This window comes from Haematobia irritans, chromosome 5, assembly GCF_050003625.1.
Source record: "Haematobia irritans isolate KBUSLIRL chromosome 5, ASM5000362v1, whole genome shotgun sequence".
NCBI lineage: Eukaryota > Metazoa > Arthropoda > Insecta > Diptera > Muscidae > Haematobia > Haematobia irritans.
In genome coordinates this window covers 43655708-43679944 of record NC_134401.1, presented here as the reverse complement: position 1 = coordinate 43679944, position 24237 = coordinate 43655708, and the positions used below count along the sequence as shown (strand labels likewise).

The following is a 24237-nucleotide window of genomic DNA, read 5'->3' as shown; positions in this document are numbered from 1 at the left end:
AAATTTCGCTATGCATTTCTTATAGATAGCCAAATTTTTGTTAAGGCCGGTATGCAGTCAAACTTTCCAATAACGAAGTTTTCTTGTGTTTTTCTTATGGAAGCAATCGATAACAAAACCCCATGAAATTTTCATATATAGTAATTCATTTCGTATAGGTAGCGAAAAAATCGAAGGCCGGTATCCACGGATTTCAGAGAAGCTGTTTGTTGTTTTAATGGCCTTTATAAAAAAGGTCCGCTAGAGCATAAAAAAATTGTGATATTTTTTCACATTTAGATCTCGGCACGTAAAAAATTTATGGCTATTTTTGCTACCGAAAATTCTGTGAGGTATCATTATCGGTAAAAAAAAACTATAGATGCATACCGTGACTACGGCAGTAGTTTCACACAAATCCAATATGTACCTCATAGTTGAGGTAATATTTGTCGTGGCGCTGGATAACACAGTTCCCAATATGTTTTAAAATACATAAAGCTTCCCAAAGTAAAAGAGATATAATTAGATCTGATCAAATGTCAATATTGACCTAGATCTAAAGTGTTAAATAATTAATTCTATATCTTCATATATCTGCTTAGATCTAAAGGAGTAAATTTTGAGATCTAACTATATCAAATTAGTTGTTACAATTTTTACCAATTTTTTCTCCCAATAACAAAAAATCGGATAACTGTGTTATCGACACATTTCTTCTAGAATTTCAAAATTCAAGCAATTAAACAGAAAAAATTTTGACTTTAGTCACGAAATTAATTAATCCGATTAATTTTTAATTGAAATTTCTTCAATCACAGAAATGTTAGTATTAATCACCAATGGCAATTACAAAATTTATTGATTCAATGGTTAGCATGCCCGCCTTGCATACACAAGGTCGTGGGTTCGATTCCTGCTTCGACCGAACACCAAAATGTTTTTCAGCGGTGGATTATCTCACCTCAGTAATGCTGGTGACATTTCTGAGGGTTTCAAAACTTCTCTAAGTGGTTTCACTACAATGTGGAACGCCGTTCGGACTCGGCTATAAAAAGGAGGTCCCTTGTCATTGAGCTTAACATGGAATCGGGCAGGACTCAGTGATAAGAGAGAAGTTCACCAATGTGGTATCACAATGGACTGAATAGTCTAAGTGAGCCTGATACATTGGGCTGCAACCTAACCTAACCTAACCCAATTGTTGAAATACAGTTTTGTGATTGATTTTAGTTTTGAATAAAAAATTCGTTTAAATCAATTAGAAATTTTGATTGGATTTTTCAAAAATGTTAAGTTTTTTTTGAAAATTGTATTAAAATTTTAGTTGGGGAAATGTTGGTGATATATTTTTCTGTGTGTTAGCAAACGATAACACCGCTACCGGACAAAATTTTTTTCGCTAACAAAATTATCCAATTTTTTTTTTATATTTCATACAACACTAAATTCTTACTCACCTAATTTTTCATCCAACGCATTTGTTGCACCAGATACTGCCAGTATACCAGTTGAATTGGGACTTTTTGAATCATCATCACGAGAACTACGTGTATCATGATCGGAAGCTGTACTCTCATTACCACGGTAATTGGTGCGGCTGTTGTTATTACAATTAGCATTATTGTTGGTGACGGTATTGCTAAGCGATGAACGCAAATGTTCATTTTGCTGTTGATGGATTTGCATGAGAGTATTGGCTCTACTGCTACGATTCCGCCTTCTCTCCAAATGTTGCTGCGTATTGAGGAGACCAGCTGTTTGTAAAAGTTTTGATGTTTTGGCAGAGATATCCAAACGATCGACACTATCAAAACCATACCAACCCAGAAGTTCATTCATTGTACTTTCAGCAAATTCCTGTAAAAGAAGACGGGAAATATTTTCTGTTTAAGAAGAACCAGTTGCAAAGATGGTTTTTTAAAAAAGTTATTCAGAAACATTGTATGGATTACAGTAAAAAAACATCTGCTTTTATGCGAGGGAATTTTTCATAGCAAACTTCGAGAGGGTATCGTTGTTTTATATACCATCACAACATCTTTGAACTTGACTGCTTGACTGAATGGTTGGTTGTGCGCCTCTCCATCACAGCAATTCCATATGTGAAGAGTCTTTAATCATGCGCTTCATTCATTTGCAGAACACATCATCACCATTATTGCCGAATGCCAACGAAAGGAAAGATGACACTGACAACCAAAATGTGGGATCATATGAAAAGTTTTATATGAAACGAATATGATACGGAACTGTATGCCCTTTATGTTCATTCTTTTAGCCTGGACTCGAATTCCAACGAGTGACTGAAACTGACTGGTGTGAATTCACACACATACAGCACAACATTCGTTCATACTACACCAGACATGCATACCATGGATATAATTATTTCGCTACCACACAACATTGTTGTGGGCTGTTAGTGTTTCCACATACCCCCGGAGTGAATATGCCATACCACGGTGGCATTAAAAATTATATCACCCTGTTTGTCACCGAGATGTACCAATGCCAAAACGTACTTCACTTCATACGAACAACCATTTGGATTTAAGTTTTATATGTCATCCTGCCCACTTTGTGTAGTGAGAATTGATATTTCGAGTTTTTTCCTTTTTTTTGGAAATATGAACTGCTATAATTTTGACCAGTGCATTTGTTTTTGATATGAATGCCATCGATGGCTCGTTCATATGTGCAAGCAAACATGAAATTGTTATTTTGTTAAAGATATCGAATGACATATAAAGGATCTTTTTACATTTTATCAATGTTGTTGGTCACAGCCATTGCGTAGTGTGTGAAGTACACTTGCGTAGGAAAATCTAGGAGCACTTATAAGAGGGTATAGTTAACGAGACATTTTATTATTTTAAAAGTACAAGAGCAGGTAACAGTGCATAATTAATTCCACAAATTTCAACAGGGAACTTGTGTCTCGTGTATTTTGTAAAAGAACATGTGGACAGTCGATAATATCGTTCTAAAGATAATTTCCACAGCCCAAGCATTTTAATGGGGGTAGCAGTAATTTCGCTAAATCCCGGTATGCAGCTCATGTCGAATGCCATTGTATCTTCATGTGCATACCGTACACGGTCGATAACATCGTCCTAACGAGAATTTCCACAGCAAACATACCTAAGCGTTTTTATGAGGGTAACAGTAATTTTGCTAAATCCCGATATGCAGCTTCTGTTGAATGCCATTGTATCTCCAAGTGTATACCGTGCAAAATCGATAACATCGTCCTAACGAGAATTTCCACATCAAAAATGTCTAAGCATTTTTAATGGGGGAACAGTAATTTCGCTAAATTCCGGTAGACAGCTCCTGTTGACTGCCGTTGTATCATCTCCAAGTGCATACTGCACTATAGAGTACTTGATGTATATGTGAGCCTATTTCCAATATTCCGTTTATTGCTTAAATTAGTCCTGTCCTAATTTCATGTACTGTATATATGGAGATATTCAAATACAAACATTGGTATTTAAATCGAGTGTGTCAGATATACAAAACAAAACATAAATAATGACGATGCTTTGCAGCGGTCCACATAAATATGACAATTAATTTTCCACAAAACTAGTTTTTTTTTATTTCTTAATAATAATTTTTTATTTCTTAATTAATAAAATTCCAAGATATTTTTTATATAACGGTGGATTTTATATAGACGGCGTTATCGGCACACAAAAGGAAATGCACTGTAGAGGTAAATAGCACATAAGTCTTGTGTATGATTCGTCAGATAGTTGCTAATCTTAAAATCAAACTAGAAATATTGATGCCGATAATGCTGTTTCATTTTTCCAAACCCTCACAGTATGTTCCGCAATGAGTCGTTAATGACTATTTATAGTTTTTTACGCTATACATCGTTTTTTGTTCTATAATAGTTATTCAAACTTTTTGCTTTAAATGAAATAAAATAGCGGCTTAAGCTACCCATAAAAATACTGGAAAAAAATAAAATACAAATGCAGGGTTTGTTTAGCACAGAAGACGCATAAAAAATGAAAATTCCTTTTTTACGCCAATAATACAGTTTTGCAATCGATTTTTATTGGAAACAACGTGCGGGTAGAAGAAGAAGAAATAAAATTTTGGCAAAATTTTCTATAAGAATAAACTTTTGACCAAATGTTCTATAGAAATAAAATTTTGACAAAATTTTCTATAAAAATAAAATTTTGACCAAAATTGCTATAAAAATAAAATTTTGAGAAAATTTTCTATGGAAATAAATTTTTGATAAAATTTTCTATAGAAATAAAATTTTGACCAAATTTAAGCTGAGATCAAAAAACAAATATGATTAAAGTACAAACCTACAATAAAAACAAAACAAACAAAAAAAATCTTTAGAAATAAAATTTTGAGAAAATTTTTTATAGAAATAAATTTTTGGGAAATTTTTCTATATAAATAAAGTTTCGAGAAAACTTTGTATAGAAATAAAATTTTGACAAAATTTTCTATAGAAATAAAATTTTGACGAAATTTTCTATAGAAATAAAATTTTGACAAAATATTCTATAGAAATATTATTTATTTTCTATAGAAATAAAATTTTAACAAAATTTTCTATAGAAATAAAATTTTAACAAAATTTTCTATAGAAATAAAATTTTGAAAAAATTGTGCTTAAAAAATAAAATTTTGAAAAAATTGTCTTTAAAAAATAAAATTTTGATAAAATTTTCTATGGAAATAAAATTTTGACAAAATTTTCTATAGAAATAAAATTTTGACAAAATTTTCTATAGAAATAAAATTTTGACAAAATTTTCTAAAGAAATAAAATTTTGACAAAATTTTCTAAAGAAATAAAATATTGATAAAATTGTCTATAGAAATAAAATACTAACTCGAGTTTAGCTTAGCATAGAAGACGCAAAACTCTGATACAATGTTGTTTCCTTGACAAAAATTCGTTAAACTTATCAAAATATATCTATCTTCAAAATGGGGATATTTACATAAAAGAAAATTCTTTTGGGCTAAGGACAATTTGTCCAAAAAATCGGAAACATATCTACAATATTATTGAACTTGTCCTTAGATTTTTTGTAACATGTCTACGAAGTATGGTATGCAGCTCTAGCGAAATTTCTGATACCCTTAAGAGATACCGATTTTATCAATTGTTTACATTTTCTCCCATAAATCCGGTATGGAACTTTTCCGAAAAATCCTATTGGCTGTCGATAACACAGTGATTCCATGTATTTATTATGAGAGGACAATTTAAACAATCGATAACTACGCCTCCTGGAATTTTCGTTAGCAAACATAGCAATGCATTACTTATGGGTGGCGGAAATCTAGTTAGATGTGCATACCGGCCAATAGGATACACATGACAAACAATTTTGGCTAGAACAGCAGATGCCTTGTAAGACTTTATTTTAAAGACACACTTTGATTGAAACATTGCATAATTTATACTTGAAGTTGAGTATGAATTTGGAACTTTCAGTTGTAGTTAGCATGATTTTAAGGGTCGAATAAATTTGAATTTTGTTTTACACAAATTTATAAGAAAACGTAAATGTTTAGCTATTTTTAACAAACATTCTTTGAGGAAATATTTTTCATTGTTCACATTTTGCTTTCATAAAATTTTGGCCACACATGGTAACAGCCATCTGCTTACACCTTTGGTACCAAATCTTTTTGTTAGCCTCTATCAATATGTTAAAATTCAAATTATTTAGTTCGATAAAAATAATTTGATCTCATGGGTAATACAAACAATTTCATTTGAAATTTAATGCTAAAATGTTGTTTTCGTTTAAAAAAAAGACCTTCACAAATCAATTAATTAGAGTAAAATATTTTAACTAAAACGATATGTTTGTTGAAAAATAAAACTTCGGCAACTAGCATTGATATACATTGTTCAAATGCAGCTGAAAAATCTCCTATGATATCAACTGAGGATAATATACAGAGATAGAGTTTCAGTTTAACACATTTGCAATAGGTCGTATCGGAGATATTTTGGCGAATAGTAATTTTAAATTTTCTAAAGGTTTCTAAATTGATTTTTTAAATTAAATTTCATTGCAAAATATTGGTACATTTCTACTTTTTCCAGCGAAAATTTCCTGGGCACAATATTATCGATTTACCCGAATTTGTTTTATATCGATCTACCCATAATTTTGTTTATCACGCTTTACATACAATTTTCTATTATCCTTAAAATTTATTTTTAAAAAAATTCTCAAAAATTTCTCGTCTAGGAAATATTGCTTTTAAAAAAATTGAGTGTTTCTAGAGCTATATGTTGCTTTTTACCATAATTAAAATTAGTAACACTCGATAATGTCCAAACACGGTGTTTTCATGGGAGAATGCTGCAATATTGCTTTATCGGCAGTAACAAAACTGTTAATTTTGTTGTGTGTAGCGATACATGCAAGTATACACCAAAAAACACTACACAGAGTATAAATACGAGATTAAGGCTAAATACATGTGGATTACCTTCCACATGCATGTACGAGTATGTATGTAACACTTAATACACTTAGCTCACTAGTTACAAAAACAAAATTAAATCACCCATAAGAGTAACTAACTATGGGAATATGAGAATATTTTGTTGTGAGATTTATGACTATTGTAATTTAATCTTTGTTAAGCTTAAATTTAAATAAATACTTGATTTACAATTTATGTAGCCACAAATATGATTGTAATAGCCTACAAGAGGAGGAGGAGGTGGCTAAAGCAATAGATGTCAATGTATGAAATGAGAAGAGTTATGATGCAAGGAATGATAGTTCGAATATATGAGAGATTATATTTGCCGCTATGAGAGATTAGTTTCACCCCACGCAGGATCAGAGATAAGGTAAAGAGAAATGAGCTAAATAATTAAAATACGATAGTTACGATTTGAGAGTTAGTGAAAGAGAGTTAATGGAAAATTTATAGGAATTTACTGTAAATATACTAAATCATAGCTGCCAATAATATTTCAAGAAAAATCGTATCTTTTTCCAGAAAAACAATCGTCGTAATAGCCACTTGAAACTTAAAAATTGGCAATGTAAATAATATTGAAATAAAATATATTTTTTGTTAAAAGCAATCATAGGTATTCATTATATATAAAAAACAGAAAATTAATATTCGCAACTATGAATTTAAATAAAAAAAAAAAAACAACGAATTCAGTTTTCTATAAAAAAAAACATTAAAATAAAAAAACATTTTTTGCTTAAAAACAAAAATATTTTGTAAAAAAAGAAATTAAATAAACAAAAATATGCATTCCAACAAATAACATAAAAATTAATATTTTTTTTATATAAAAAAATAGAATTTTCTAAACTATGACATTTTTATTTAAAACAACATATATCCTTAGTGTGTTTTTAGTATATACCTATGGCAAAATACGTTGCACATTTGCTGGAGTGTGGAAGAAGCATGATTCTTTGAACGAATTATGACAAAACTGGAAAAGCCAAAGTGGAGTCTCCACGTTTTATTTCCGATTTTTTTTCAAAAACTTTTTACTGGCTTTTTGTTTTGTGTAATAATCAAAAATTATTGGATTCGCGAAGGGAGTTAAAATCGGCATTTCCAATTTCCGATAAATCGGCAAAATTTGTGGCCCTGCACTAGTTTTTGTTTTGGTGCCATAACAGCTAAAGAGATGCAGATTTTCTTAATGTTTATAGCCGCCATGTCATAGACATTGTTATTGATGACATTTCATAAAAAAATTAGAGAGATAGATGAGAGATAAACTTGTAAGACAATTATTGGGACTGTTCACAAAATTTTTCAGTAAAAATTATACAGTAAACACATTGCTAGAGTAAAAATCAGATGCACTCTTTCTTTAATTTAGTTTCATTTAATATCAATGAATTTATTTTATTTAATGTTATATCAATTTATAATATAAATTGATTTAATATATTTTATTTTAGTGTAATTTAATGCATTTACATTTTATTCTGGAATGGCCCATGTACTTATCTATGTTTAAAATTACAAATGACACATAAAACATTTGTTGACGTCCAAGTGGCGTCCATATACCAAAAGTCACTTTGATTTTTCATCATTTTTTTTTTTTTGCCCAGTCAGAGCACATTCATCACTCACTCTCACATACACACACACACATCGATGCAAAATGTATGCAACTCTCACACGCACTCAGAAAAAAAATTTAAAAAATATTTTTTAACGAATTCTCATGTTACTCAAAGTGTATCAAATTCTTATTATAATGAATTGAATAAAATGAACTACGGCAACAACAACAACACTAACAAACAATAGTAATAGGGACAGCACCAAACAAATATACACAATTATATATACCGAGTGTTAAGGAATGCAAAAAAAAAACTGACAAGAACAAACACGCTACCATTAACAAGAAATGAACAGCCCAGTCATGATGAAGACGACGGCGACGCATACGAAAGGAGAAGTAAAAAAAAGAGTTCTTCATTGCAATGAAAAATAAAATGACAGGAGGGAACATTTTCAGAAATATTTTTGTTATACGAGCGAGTGTCTCTTATTGAATATCCAATTTATCCATCAAACTGTAAATGTGTGCAAGTAATTCTTTGTCCAAGATTTTTGTATTATTCATTACGAAAATTGCAGAAGTCTATGGTATAGGTAATAAAACGGAAATTTTCACGCCTGACAAGAATGGAGATTGAAAACTTGAGCGAGGTTGTCTATATTTTGTTTGGGAGCTACCCCACCGAAATAGCTACACTCAAAAACAAGTGAACCGTCTATTTCACTAAAGCCAATTTAACTTTATTTTATTTCATGGAATTATTATGTTTGGAGAAAGTTTCCTTTACTCTAATAATTTTTTTGCGTAACTTAGTTAAATGAAATAAAAAACGGGGGAAAAATTATACGCAAACGAAGCATAAATATTTACTGAATTCGTACTTCTCACAAAATAGTTCATATATTTACAGAGCGCCCATCATGAATTTCGTATGGCACACGCAGAGAAGAAACATGATTGCCACAATCATATTCGAAGAGCAAAATAATATGATAGCAGCTATTTTTGCGGCGACCATGTAACATTTTAACCTGCAACCATGTTGGCTCAGTGAACATGGTTCTAAGAAAAATACAATTGTCCTCATCTAAAATGTTATTATATTGATAAAAAGAATTTTGTTTCCATTAAAAGACAATGGTCACGATCTAAAATGTTATGTTATTCGTCAAAAATGTTTTTCTTCTAGTTAAAAGAACATGGTCACAACCTAAAATGTTTTGATTTTTATGAAAAAACTTTTTTCGTCGTCGAAAAAAGGACGCCACTTGAGAAAAGAAAACACAAAATCAATTTTATTTATTTGTTTTTATTTATTTATAAACTAATTCATTGTTTATTTGTATTTATAATGTTGTGCAAGCAAACTTCACATATTTTTACACACTCTAGTTTGGTTCAATTTCAACAATAAGAAATCATTCCATATTTACTTCGTGCCCATCAAATGTACAAACACAGACATCATATAACTGCAAATAAAAATAAATTATACCATATGTCAAAATGCAGAACAAAAACCAGGTACATTTGTTTCAATTACACTTTCCTTTTTTGTATTCACATAAAACCACGTGCCATTTCTGAATAAATAAATTAACACAAAACACAATAATTCCGTATTCTCCGTCCATTCCAAGAAACAATCAACACACGACTGACGCGCAAAATGAAGATCGTGTGTACCTGCTCAATGTTTTTATAAAATTCTTGTCGCTGCAAAAAAATTAAAAAATTAAATGGTCACGAAAACAATGTACATGGTCTTTATGGCCATGTAATGCTTGTAGACATATCTATACGTAAACTATAAAAATACTTTTTTCTTTGCAAAAAAGTAAAAACAATTGAATGGTCAGGTACATGATTTTCCTGACCATATAATGGTCTCAAATTCTATCATTTAAATAATAGAACATGTTTGCGGCATTTGAGAACCATTTAAATGCTTATTGCCAACATATATTTTTCTCCGCTCGAAAATTATTTTTACAAAGACAAAATACATGGTTTTCGCGATAATTAAATACTCTAAATAAGCATTAAATGGATGCGGCAACCATGTCCAAACATGTTTTTTCTGTGCGTGCACTAAAGATATTCTTGAAATTTTTAACTCCATTTTTTTTCTTCAAACTACAAAATTTTCTTTAACAAGTGAAAAAAATTAATTATGTCAAATCAATTTTCTGGAATTTGTCGAAAAATATTTACTTATTTTTGTGATATTGGCATGATGTCAGCGTATGCAATACTGTTTAGTTAAAATTTTCTAAAATTAACCAAAAATTTTCATCCTGATGTTTTTTTTTAGTGTAGTTAGTAGTGAGTGTTTTTTTTAGTGTAGTTAGGGCCTCCTTGCACTCCATGGACATATATGTTTGAAAAATATCTGTGAATTAAATATGTTGGGGTGATAATATTCCTTCTCTGCGTGTACGTGATTGTTAATTGCTCTCGAAATATATCCTCTTATATATGTATCTATCACAGGCCCCTAAAATATATGGCCTCGATTTATATGACCTATTGCTATAGTTGAAAAATATCTGTGAATGAATAACAACAAACATTCAATCCATCGTATGTACAAACAACAAATGATCCAACAACCTAAAAAACAAAAACAAAAATCCGAAAAATAAAACTTGGAACAGAATTTAAAGGAATGCATATGGTGGAAATATGATCTATACGACACGATTATTTAAAACCAAAAGGAAATTCATAGTATGTTGTTATTGGTTTGTTGTTGTTGTTGTTGTGCTTCTTTTTGATATTTTCAAAAACTTATTGGCAAACCAAGAGAAAAATGAAACGACACAAACAGCAACAACAAAAATACCGAAATGAACAACAACACAAACACACTCACTCACTCTCGTACTCACTTACACACAAAACACCGGCTAAATTTACCACTTGGGAGTCGGATTCACATTCACTATTGTGCAAATATTTATGTATGTGCATATGTCTTCCATAGCAAGCAGCACTAACCGACACCATTCTTCATTCCCCCCCTTTCTATGTAGTATAGTGTCAAAGGAATGATACTTTAGCATGGAACACCTGAAGGTAGTGTTTTTTGTTTTTTGGTCAATGTTCAACCACAGCTTCAGATATCTTATATAGATGATGGCATTTAGTTTCCAGAGAGGAATTTTTAATTAATTTCAATATCAAAATACAATTGTCTGTTATTAGAGATTTTGAAGGTTTCTTTGTAGCATTACGTGTCAAATTAATTTAAATTAAATTCAATTAATTTATCTATATTAAACTAAATTATGTATTATTTATATATTTTTTTGTTTTTAGATATGCTACTTTGCATCACCCTATTCTAAATTATAGCTTTTGTTAAGCATTAAATTCACCACCCAAATTTAATAATATTCAAGAACACATATTTAATATTTAAAAGAAAATATATGTATATTTTTTATAGATATGCTTAAGATGTACATGTAATAATTATCTATAGACAGACATCATGGGGACATGTCTTTATCATATAATTTGTTCATGTACATATATATTACTTATACATATGAGACATTCAATTTTAGTTTTTTTTTTTTAATTTTGAATATCTTAATATTACTTACTTTTTAGAATAAGGTTTGGTTGGGGTTCATTCATAAATTGTTGACAATTAATATTCATTGAAAAGAGGCTAATGATAAAAGGATATTTCTAAAGATAAAAACAGCGGTTGGGCTTCTTTGTATAAAAAACGTTTAATTCAAGTTAAGGAAAAAAACAATGAAGAATGACAATCAAGAATAAAAACTAAATTCTCAAATTTGAACAAATGATTTCAAACCTACTATTCATAGAATATTTATGTTGATTTTTCTTGGAACAAAGTAGTTTCGTAAAGTAGTTTTCCAACACTCCACCTCAACATATATATTCTCTATATTTATAAACTATATAAAATTGATCAAATTAACAAACTTTTGGTGCTTGATTTTGGACAAATTCTTTGTGAATATATCAGCCACCATTTCTTCTGTTGGACAATATTGGAGTCTTATTTTCCCAGATTTAACGAGGTCTCGAACATGGTGATATTTAATTTCTATATGCTTCGTCCTTTTGTGGTGAACAGGATTGTAAGCTAATTGTATTGCGCCCTGGTTGTCAACATTTATGATTACACTTTCATCCGTTCCAAAACCAAGTTCTTGTAATAATCTTTGCAAATAAATCGCTTCTTTAGATGCATTTGAAAAAGACACATATTCGGCTTCAGTGCTACTTAGGGCCGTTATATTTTGTTTCTTTGACTCCCAAGAAATTGCATTATCACCGAAGAAAAATATCGAACCAGAATACGACTTGCGATCAGTACTACATCCTGCCCAATCTGCGTCTGCAAAGCCAATCAATGAGCCATTACTTTTTCTGAAGTGCATTTTAAGATTTGCGGTTCCCTTCAAGTACCGAAGAATTTGTTTTGCAGCCGTCATATGTTCTACGTGTGGATCTGTGTTCCTCTGAGATAACTTTGTCACTGAGTGAAGTATGTCCGGTCGAGTCGTCAATGCTAAATACAGTAGTGAACCAATTAACGATTGGTATTCAGAAACATTTGCTTTCTTGCACTCATCATCACATTTGGTTTGATAGCCAGGTGTTAATGGTACTGATAGCGACTTACAGTTTTCCATTCCATATTCTTTTAGCATTTCTTTTATATAATTTGACTGACTCAATTCTATAGATCCAGTACCTCCTTCGCGATATATTTCCATACCCAGGAAATAGTTCAACGAACCTTTGTCAGTGACTTCGATCATAGTTCCCAATTCATATTTAATTCTTGTTATTTCAGATTCGTCTTTGCATCCTATGATGAGATCATCCACATATACAGCAATAAGGATTACATTTCCATTTCGTTCCATTTTGTACAAACACGGTTCGTTGTCACATGATTTGAAGCCAATTTTACGTAAATATTCATCAAGCTTTGCATTCCATTCTCGCCCAGCTTGTTTTAATCCGTATATTGATTTATGCAACTTTAACACTTTCTTTGGATTTTTCTTATCTTCAAACCCTTCTGGTTGACACATATATATTTCATCATGTAAATCTCCATTTAAGTAAGCAGATACTACATCCAACTGATGTAAAAACATTTCATGCTCTACTGCCAAGGCTAATAGCAATCTTATTGTTGTGTACCTTACAACTGGAGCAAAGGTTTCGTTGTAGTCGATCCCAAATCTTTGACTACACCCTTTCGCCACTAATCTTGCCTTGTACCGCTCGACTTGGCCGTCTTTATTTTTCTTCAGTGTATAGACCCATTTACACTTTACCGGCCGTTGTCCAGGTGGAAGCTCTTCCAATGACCACGTTCTCTTTTCACACAAAGACGACATTTCCTTTTTCATAGCTTCTTTCCATTTTGAGCTAAATTTACTTGATAATGCTTCTTTATATGTTTTTGGAACTTGCTGCTCCACCACATTATTAAGTAAATTTTTTATCTTTCGGGGACGGCCAGGTTTGCCTTCCCGAATAATTCTAGGCCTACCTGGACCAATTTTTGGTACATTCGCTTCCTCCGAATTTGGTATGGAATTTGATGGAAGTTCTACGACATTTTCTGCTTCATAAAAATTTTCGCCTTCTGATGTTGAATCATTTTCATTTGAGTTTTCCTCCTCTGGGTCATTTATTTTTTCAATTGAATTACCTTCAACATTTTGACATTGTGCAAATGGATTTTCTTCAGTGTTCTCAACTGGAATATCATTGAATGTTAAAAATTCGGTCTCATTTTCTTCTCCTTTATCCCCTGGAAAGGATTGTTCATTAAATATGACATCACGTCGCTCAATAATTTTCTTTGATTCACTGTCATATAATCTGTAAGCTTTTGATGTTAGGGAGTATCCCACCATTATCATGCTCCTGCCTTTGTTTTCAAATTTTTTCCTTTTTGTCTTATCAAGTTCAATAGCATATGAACCAAAAACTCGTAAATGTCCTATGCTGGGAGTTCGACCAGTCCATTCCTCATAAGGAGTGGTCCCATTCAGACTCTTCGATGGGCACCGATTTCTTAAATACACTGCTGTTGCAATTGCTTCTGCCCATAACTTCTGATTAAGTTGCGATTCAATTAATAAACATCGAGCCATCTCAACTAATGTTCGGTTCGCTCTCTCAGCTACACCGTTTTGTTGAGGTGTATAGGGGACAGTTAGTTGGCGTTGTATACCACAATCTTCTAAATAGCGGTTGAATTTTCCATTCACGTATTCTCCCCCGTTATCACTTCTTAAGACTTTGATTTTCCGCCCAGTTTGTAACTCCACCATGCTCTTAAATATCTTGAACTTTTCAAACACTTCATTTTTCCTTTTCATAAAGTATACGAACACTCTGCGGGATTTATCATCTATGAACGTAACAAAATATTTGGATCCACCCAAAGATTCTACATTCATAGGTCCGCATACGTCGGAGTGGATTAATTCCAAAAGTTCACTTGATCTTGATTCCGATTTCTTCGGAAATGGAAGGGCATGTATTTTTCCAATCATACATATCTTGCACTTATCATGGTCATTTGAATCCAAATTCATTTCATTTACCATTCCTTTGAAACACATTTCTTTTAAAGAATTATAGTTTAAATGTCCAAGCCTCTTGTGCCACAAATTATTTTGCATAACTCCAAATAACTTGTTATTCACAGGATTCCCCTCAAATTCAAATAAGTTATTGATCCTTTTGGAAGCCAGAATTATTTTTCCTTCATAAAATATTTGCGACCCGCTTTTATTGAACTTAGCAACACAACCATTTTCAACCATTTTATTCACAGACAGGAAATTGCCGTTCAACTCCGGACAGTATATGACATCCTTCAATCGAATTTCTGAACCGTTCACTTTCATAATCACAGATCCTATGCCTTCTGCTTTTATAGACTTCTTATCTGCAAGCGTTATTGTTTCATCATAGGACTCCAAATCTATCATCATATTCAGATTTGAGCACATATGGCTTGTAGCGCCACTATCGATGTACCACAATGACGAATTTACACATTCCTTCGGTTTAGCAGCCATTGCAATTAATGAAAACGACTTATTATCCTTTTTATATTCTTGTCCCTTTGTCTTGGTATTACACTTATTGGCATAGTGACCCTTTTTACCGCAAACGAAGCAAGCTCCTTTCTCTTTCTTGATATTACGGTCCCTTTGAAAATTCTTGTTTTTACTTACGACTCCAAAAGCATTTTGAATTGAATTTTCCTCATGGCTTTGATTGCGTCTTTCCCATTCTTCTAATAGTTTTTGCTTCAGGACACAAAGACTTGGCAGCGTGTCCCTCGTTTCAATTGCAATCACAAAATTTTCATACTCACCATCCAAACTTGAAAGCAAAATTATTACAAGCAATTCTTCTTGAATTTCGATACCCGCTTCAGCCAACTTCTCCTTTAGTTCGGAAAATATGTTTAGGTATTCGGTCATCGACTTGTAATCCTTCATTTTGAGATTTAAAAGCTTCTTGTAAATTGAAACTTTCTGCATAGGGCCATTTGGCTTGTGAACCTCCTTCAGCTTCTCCCAAGCTTCATTTGACGTAACACTGTTCTTGATATAATTGAGCTGCGACGACTTTACGCTCAACATCAACGATGCCAACGCCTTCTCATCGATTTCATCCCATTTTTGTTTCTCTTCGGCTGTCCAACTTGCATCCTTTTTTATCTCACCTTTGACGTGCTTCCAAAATCCAGTATGAATAAGGACACTTCGCATTTGAACATACCACGTCTCGTAATTCTTCTCATCCAATTTTTCAATTTGCAAAAGCGGTGATGCTGCCATTTTTACTTTTTTTTTTTTTTTTTGGTCACAATTTCTTGAAATTATGTATAGCCCGTTTTTTCTATACAATTTCTCTTTATCTTAGAGTAGCCCTTTACGTCCTGGGCCCATAACCTGATAAAAGGATATTTCTAAAGATAAAAACAGCGGTTGGGCTTCTTTGTATAAAAAACGTTTAATTCAAGTTAAGGAAAAAAACAATGAAGAATGACAATCAAGAATAAAAACTAAATTCTCAAATTTGAACAAATGATTTCAAACCTACTATTCATAGAATATTTATGTTGATTTTTCTTGGAACAAAGTAGTTTCGTAAAGTAGTTTTCCAACACTCCACCTCAACATATATATTCTCTATATTTATAAACTATATAAAATTGATCAAATTAACAAACTTTTGGTGCTTGATTTTGGACAAATTCTTTGTGAATATATCAGCCACCATTTCTTCTGTTGGACAATATTGGAGTCTTATTTTCCCAGATTTAACGAGGTCTCGAACATGGTGATATTTAATTTCTATATGCTTCGTCCTTTTGTGGTGAACAGGATTGTAAGCTAATTGTATTGCGCCCTGGTTGTCAACATTTATGATTACACTTTCATCCGTTCCAAAACCAAGTTCTTGTAATAATCTTTGCAAATAAATCGCTTCTTTAGATTACCTCAGGCAAATGACTTGTCTTGGCTCGTGACATTATTTAGATTTAGAAGATTTTTCAATTACTCAGAAATATTTTAGACTTATTATTTTATTTTGTTGTTGTTTTTTTATTATTATTATTTTTTTTTTTTTTTGACATAGAATACCTCATATATAAATTAATAGAATTTAATGTTTGTATGCTCGCCCGATATTTATGTGTGTATGGGGGCCAATTGTTGGCATCACTTAACGTTTTGTTTACAAACATCAAAAGGTGAATACACCGCCCACTTAAAACGATTTCTTATTTTTGTTGGTTTCTCATTCTTCTGTGAATTTGAAGGAGAGAACAAAAAAAAACAGAAAGTAATGCAATTCATATAAAGAAACGTTTATCTATAAATACATATACACATATGTAATATATTTTGGTTCTTTTTGTTGGAAATATTGTAATCCAATAAAGACTTTACATTAACCTTCCTTTATATGAAATTAAAAAAAATGGATAATGGTCTGGTAGAAAATTGTAAGTAAAATAACCTAATTCTCTCTCAGACTAAGAAAATAATGCGCTTACATATATTCTTTTCATTCCAGTGGTAGCAAACTTATAGTGGAGACCTGATAAAAAAAATATACCGTTACATCAAAACTATAGTATGCTATGTCAAAAATAATTGACATTCGGGAGAGCTCATTTATAGTTGTGCTCAGGGTTGCTAATCTTGTCGATTTATCGTCATTTGACGATGTTTAACTCAAAAAAATAGCAAATGCCGATTTTCCGATTTTTGCCCCAAAATTTACGATATTAGCTCCGTTCAAAAAATTTTAATAGAAGCAGTTCAAAGCCAGCAAAAGAGAGTATTTGCTAGAAATTTCATACATGTATAATCTATATCTCATTTTACATCTTCAGTATTAGTATCACGGTTGCCACTCATGCAAAAAAAAAAATCCACAAAAATTTGAAGGAAATTTTACCAAAAATCTACCAAATTAGAAAAAGAATATTTTGAAGTTGTTCATCAAATTTTTGTGTTTAGTATATAAAAAAAAATGTTTTATTCGAAAGAAATGTTTTATATTGAATTTATAGAAAATTTTATTTCTACAGAAAAATTTGTCAAAATTTTATTTCTATAGAAAATTTTGTCAAAACTTTTTTCTATAGAAAATTTTGTCAAAACTTTATTTCTACAGAAAATTTTGTCAAAATTTTATTTCTATAGAAAATTTCGTCAACATTTTATTTCTACAGAAAATTTTATCAAATTTTCATTTCTATAGAAAATTTTGTCAAAATTTTTTTCTATAACAAATTTTGTCAAAATTTTATTTCGGCAGAAAACTTTCTCAAAACTTTATATATGTAGAAAATTTTTGCACATTTTTATTTCTATAGAACATTCTTGCACGCATTTATTTCTATAGAATATTTTGGCATTTTTTCTATAGTAAATTCTTGCAAAATTTTATTTCTAAAAAAAATTTTGCAAAATTTTATTTCTGTAGTAATTTTCGTCAAAACTTTATTTCTATAGAAAATTTCGTCAAAATTTTATTTTCATAGAAGATTTTGTTAAAATGTTATTTCTATAGAAAATTGTACCTCTTAATTAGATAGTGAATCAATAAGAGTTTTATGCTAAAATTTTGGAAAATCGTTGCCCGATTATATACGTAAATATTAAAGATCTTTATTTTTATTATTTTTTTTTTATTTTTAAATAAAAACTTAAATCTAATCATAAAAATGTTTTTTTTTATTTTTACACAAAACTGAATTCATTGTGATTTTGTTGTTGAAATGCGAAGTTACCTATGTTAATTTTCAGTTCTTTATATAAAATATTTTTAAAATAGAAGTGACGATAATGACGATTTTTTCGGAAAAAGTGACGATTTTTCTTGAAATTTTATTTATTTATAAATTTTTTTAATTTTATTAATTTTATTTTTTTATTTTTACACAAAACTGAATTCATTGTGCTTTTGTTGTTGAAATGCAAAGTTACGTATGTTAAATTTCAGTTCTTTATATGAAATAATTTTAAAATAGAAGTGACGATAATGACGTTTTTTTTCGGAAAAAAGTGACGATTTTTCTTGAAATTTTATTGGCAGCCCTGGTTGTGCCCTTTTACTTTACTCGTAGTAAGAGTAGTTAGTGAGAGTAGTTATGAGAGTCTTCTGCCATAAATCCTCTCAGAGTACAAAATTTGCTTAAATGTACGGAAACAGAAAAATACTGAAAATGGTAAATATTATTAAAAAATATTATCTGTAAATGTGAACTATTGATTTTGTTTTTTTTAATCATAGACGATTATTGGTGAATAACCAAATCAAAAACAATCTACTAATTTTTCTCGGAAAAAATATTAATTAAAGCCTAGTAAAAAACTTAGTAAAAGAGAGAGAGTCTTTTTGGCATTACTCTCTGGAAATTCAGTAATGATTTCCAATAGACAAATCGCATGCTTTGAAAATTTGACTATCTAAACGATGTCATTTTGGTTAGATTCTAAGGGCTGATTTTATCCCAAAGAAGATAAGTTGAAAATAGTCCAAATATACTCATCTTGAGATAGCGAAATAATTGATTTAATAATACACAGCAATATTAGTATTGAGTTTGAACTTTTTCTGTGGTTGTTCAGTTTTTATAGTAATATTAGTTGTTTCTAATAATGTAAACTAAATATTTAAAATCTAGAAAAATAAGCTGACTATTATAAATAAAATATTAAATTTTTGACTGAAAATCCAATGCAATACACATGCCTGATAAGCCTGGAAACCCACCTAAGCGTAAAGTCGAGAAATAAAATGAAAAAAATATTGTTTTATTTATTAAAAAAACTGACTAAGAAGCTTCGTAAAATTAGTTTTTCTATAAAATTAAGGCATCAAACAATTTACAAATAATCAATTTAAATTAATAATCCTGAATAATTTGTCAGCAGCCAACATCAATTATGATATGAATATGATAATTAAAATTATTTAAAAATGCGTATACGTATTGTTAATTCACTTGAGTATGTTACTCATACGTATATCTTCAATATCCAAGCAAACAAGGCAAATATTTGACCAAAATGAGGGTCAAACATTTTTCCAGAACCATTATCCAAATATCTGAATACGGTTTTTGGAAAATATTCCTATCATGTTGATATATATCCAATATGAGCTCAAAATGTTTGTTGCCTTGGCTGTGGCGATGGATTTTTTTTTGATTTCTGTCAAATATTTGCCCAGTGTGACCATAGCATAAGTCATTACTTCTAGAGATGGGCTTAATTTTGATTTCTCAAAAAGTTCTTTTGAGGTGATGAATAAAATGCTTTGTTTTACGAAGTTTTCGCAATAAATTTATATTTTCTGAATTTCACTCTGCGTTAAGGACATTAAGGAGAAATGAAATAATGGAAATTTCTAAAAAAATACTTGAAAGGTCTACACACAAAAAAATATTTTTTGTCTTCAATAACGAAATTAATTGATCCAATTAATTTTTAATTAAAATGTCTTCAGTCACCGAAATGATAGTATCAATCCAATTAAAACTTTAATTGATACAACTAATTTTTGTGATTTGATTTTTGTTTCAATTAACAAAATTGTTGAATCAATTAAAATTTTAATTGCATTTTGTTTAAAACTCAATTAAAATTTTAATTGTACAAATATTCATGATAGGTTTTTATTTTTCAAAAAAATACAAAATAAAAAAAAAATAAAAATAAATAAATTGATTTTTACTTGATTTAATTAAATTTCATTTAGTATAATTTAAAACAATTTATTTTTATTTACATTAATTTTATTTGTAATTTAACTTAAATTAATTTATTATTTTTATTTTATTTAATTAGATATCACTTTTGTTTTTTTATTGAAATCAATTTATTATTTAAATTAACCTAATTTATTTCAATTAAATTGAATTTATTCTTTTATGACGAATTTAATTTAGTTTAATAATTTTCGATTTATATTGAGATGACCTTTTGCATAATACGATATTCATTCCTGTCCATTGAATATTAAAACATTCAGTGTCAAATTTAAGTATAATATAAAACTAAATTGTTATAATATAATAAAACATACCCCATATACAAATGCAATCAAGAAAGCATGCAAATTATTTCATTCTTCAAATAGTGCAAATTTTGTATTTCTAGATGACTTTTACAAAATAAGAAGTAGAAAAAGAACAACAAGAAAATATACGCATAGCTAATATATAAATGTGGGATTTTTGCTTAGTATTGAGAATTTAACCTTGCCGCCAAATAATATTTTGTAAAACAAAAATATATTTTTTTTTCTCAGATTTCTTTCAAATTTAGCAAATGACTTAATTCACATGGTTTTTGGTTTTCATTAAAATTTTACAACAATTAGTATACACTTAAAGAATGAATTTATGAGTGTTATTTTATGGACATGATAAATATTTATATCATTATAAAATTATAATTGATGGAAGAGAAACTGAGTCTGAAGGGATTTTCTTTCTAATTTTAATAGAAATATTCATCGGATATGGTTAATTTTGGTTTACATGGCATTCGATAAGAAAAGTTATTAGTCCCCCATCTTTTTATACCCTCCACCATAGGATGGGTGTATATTAACTTTGTCATTCCGTTTGTAACACATCGAAATATTGCTATAAGACCCCATAAAGTATATATATTCTGGGTCGTGGTGAAATTCTGAGTCGATCTGAGCATGTCCGTCCGTCCGTCTGTTGAAATCACGCTAACTTCCGAACGAAACAAGCTATCGACTTGAAACTTGACACAAGTAGTTGCTATTGATGTAGGTCGGATGGTATTGCAAATGGGCCATATCGGTTCACTTTTACGTATAGCCCCCATATAAACGGGCCCCCACATTTGGCTTGCGATTGCTCTCAGAGAAGCAAATTTTATCCGATCCGGCTGATATTTGGTACATGCACCCAGAAAAAAGTGCCTTCGAAACTAAAGGAAAAAATTTTCATCAATATAGTTTATCCATTTTATTTCCATTAAGGTAAATTTTTGTGAAAAATAATAAAATTTACTCGTTTCAGTAAAAAAATCCTAAACTGTAAGCAGTTAGGAATAGTTCATTAACTAGAATAAGGCATGGAATTTTACTCATACTATTTTCTTCGCTGGGTATAAGAATTTACTACTGAAAAAGAAATTTTATTCACCGATAACAAAGCATTCGTAAAAATAAACAAAAACCGAACTAAAACCAAGTTTCCTCAAAATTAGTAAAATTTCTTATAAAATGATAATTGCGACTTCCTTTATAATAGAAAGTTTTTCATACATACGAACAACACTTGGCATAGAAAAATATTTTAGTTCATTCGTACTAAGAAGTATGCAATCCTTTCAAAACTTAAGGAAACACACTTGTTAGAATATAGGAAATTTTCCTAAATTTCTATTGTCTACCTGTAATCGATACCTGTCATCGTAATCGATGTGTTTGAGCGTGGGTGTAATCGATATATTTGCGCGTCGGTTGTTTTTTTAGTTGGAATCGCGTTGTTTTGGTATACGGAGAGATTGTTAAAAAATAATATGGTAAAATAATATAATAAATAACAAATAAAATATATAAAATATTTGTTATTTTAAATTAGTGAGAAAAATGTTCGTTTTTTTAAATAAATCTATCAATGTTCGTGATAGTGTATAAAGAAAGAAAACACCAGCAGAATAACAACCCTTTCATTTGTCTTCATTTTGGAATCTTCAATTATCAGGTAATATTCAGTGACGCTAACCTTTTGCAACAAAAATGTTTTATGATTTTTTTATATTTGTAGGTATTGAAATTGTAAAAGGAGGACAAAATCGTTAGGCAGCAACTTATTAAAAGTGAAAAGTACAAGAAGAAGAAAAAGTGCGTTTTACAGTTGATAATATCACGCGGAAATTGGAAATAGTGGAATAATAAACTAATATTTCAAAGAGATTCGATGCTGTTGATTCTTAATAAATATATTCAATATATTAATAAAACATGTCTTTTATTGAAGATAAAATTGCTTATAGAAATAAATAAAATTGTATTTAAAAACGAAGGTAAGCAGTTCTAATTATGAAGTAAAAGTTTTACCACAAATGTGTAAGATTTGTCGAAATGAATGAAAAAATTTCAATAAAATCATTCCATATATGAATTCAAATTAGTTAAATTTTTTCATTCTGTAGTATAGTGGTATATAAATATTGGAAAATGTTAACTAATATATGGAATGCATTATTCCTAATTTCTACGAAAATCACATCGTTCAAACAAATAAAAATGTCTTTGGCGCTATACGAAGTTCAACTTTCTTCACAATGAGTTCATTTTAACTTAAAGAAGGGGTCACTTTTTTCTGGGTGTGGTGTTAGTATATGGTATCTAACAACCATGCAAAAATTGGTCCATATCGGTCTACTTTTACGTATAGCACCCATATAAACGGACCCCCAAATTTGGCTTGCGATTGCTCTAAGAGAAGCAAATTTCATCCGATCCGGTTGAAATTTGGTACACGGTGTTGGTATATGTTCTCTAATGACCATGCAAAAATTGGTCCACATCGACCCATAATTATATAAAGCCCCCATATAAGCCGATCCCCAGATTTTACCTCCGGAGCCTCTTAGAGGAGCAAAATTCATCCGATCCGGTTGAAATTTGGTACGTGGTGTTAGTATATGGTCTCTAACAACCATGCAAGAATTGGTCCACATCGGCCCATAATTATATATAGCCCCCATATAAACCGATCCCCAGATTTGACCTCCGGAGCCTCTTAAAGGAGCAAAAGTCATCCGATCCGATTGAAATTTGGTAAGTGGTGTTAGTATATGGTCTCTAAGAACCACACAAGAATTGGTCCATATCGGTCCATAATTATATATAGGCCCCATATAAACCGTTCCCCAGATTTGGTCTCCGGAGCCTCTTGGAGGAGTAAAATTCATCCGATCCGGTAAAAATTTGCAACGTGGTGTTAGTATAAGGCCGCTAATAACCATGCCAAAATTGGTCCATATCGGTCTATAGTTATATATAGCCGATCCCCAATCACACAAAAATTGGTCCATATCGGTTCATAATCATGGTTGCCACTCGAGGCAAAAATAATCTACCAAAATTTTATTTTTCTAGAAAACATTGTCAAAATGTTATTTCTAAAGAAAATTTTGTCAAAATGTTATTTCTATAGAAAATTTTGTCAAAATTTTATTTCTATAGAAAATTTTGACAAAATTTTATTTCTATAGAAAATTTTTTCCAAATTTTATTTCTATAGAAATTTTTTCCAAATTTTATTTCTATAGAAACTTTAAACTTTATTATATACGTATTTAATCAGCCTTTTTTTTTAGTTTAATATATACCACGTATGGACTATGTGGTATATATTACAGTGTTAGGAAGTTTTAAGATACTTTGCCATCGGCTTCAGTAGAAGTTTCTACGCAATCCATGGTGGAGGGTACATAAGCTTCGGCCTGGCCGAACTTACGGCCGTATATACTTGTTCTAGTTGCAATTTAATTGTGTGTTTCACAAATTGGTATAATTGTTGAAATTATTATTAATTTTGATCCATTAGTTCATACATTTGTTGATTTTGA

At 30.3% G+C, this 24237-nt stretch overlaps 1 protein-coding gene across 2 annotated transcripts in view; it reads right to left on the bottom strand.

Moving 5' to 3' along the window:
* The window catches only part of Sobp (Sine oculis-binding protein), a 65929-nt gene that overhangs the window by 9597 nt on the left and 32095 nt on the right, over positions 1-24237 (bottom strand). For both annotated transcript variants that reach the window (XM_075310022.1, XM_075310021.1), the window contains exon 3: positions 1440-1839. In XM_075310022.1, the coding sequence (XP_075166137.1) occupies positions 1440-1839 (400 nt within the window). The remainder of the gene's footprint in view (positions 1-1439; positions 1840-24237) is intronic.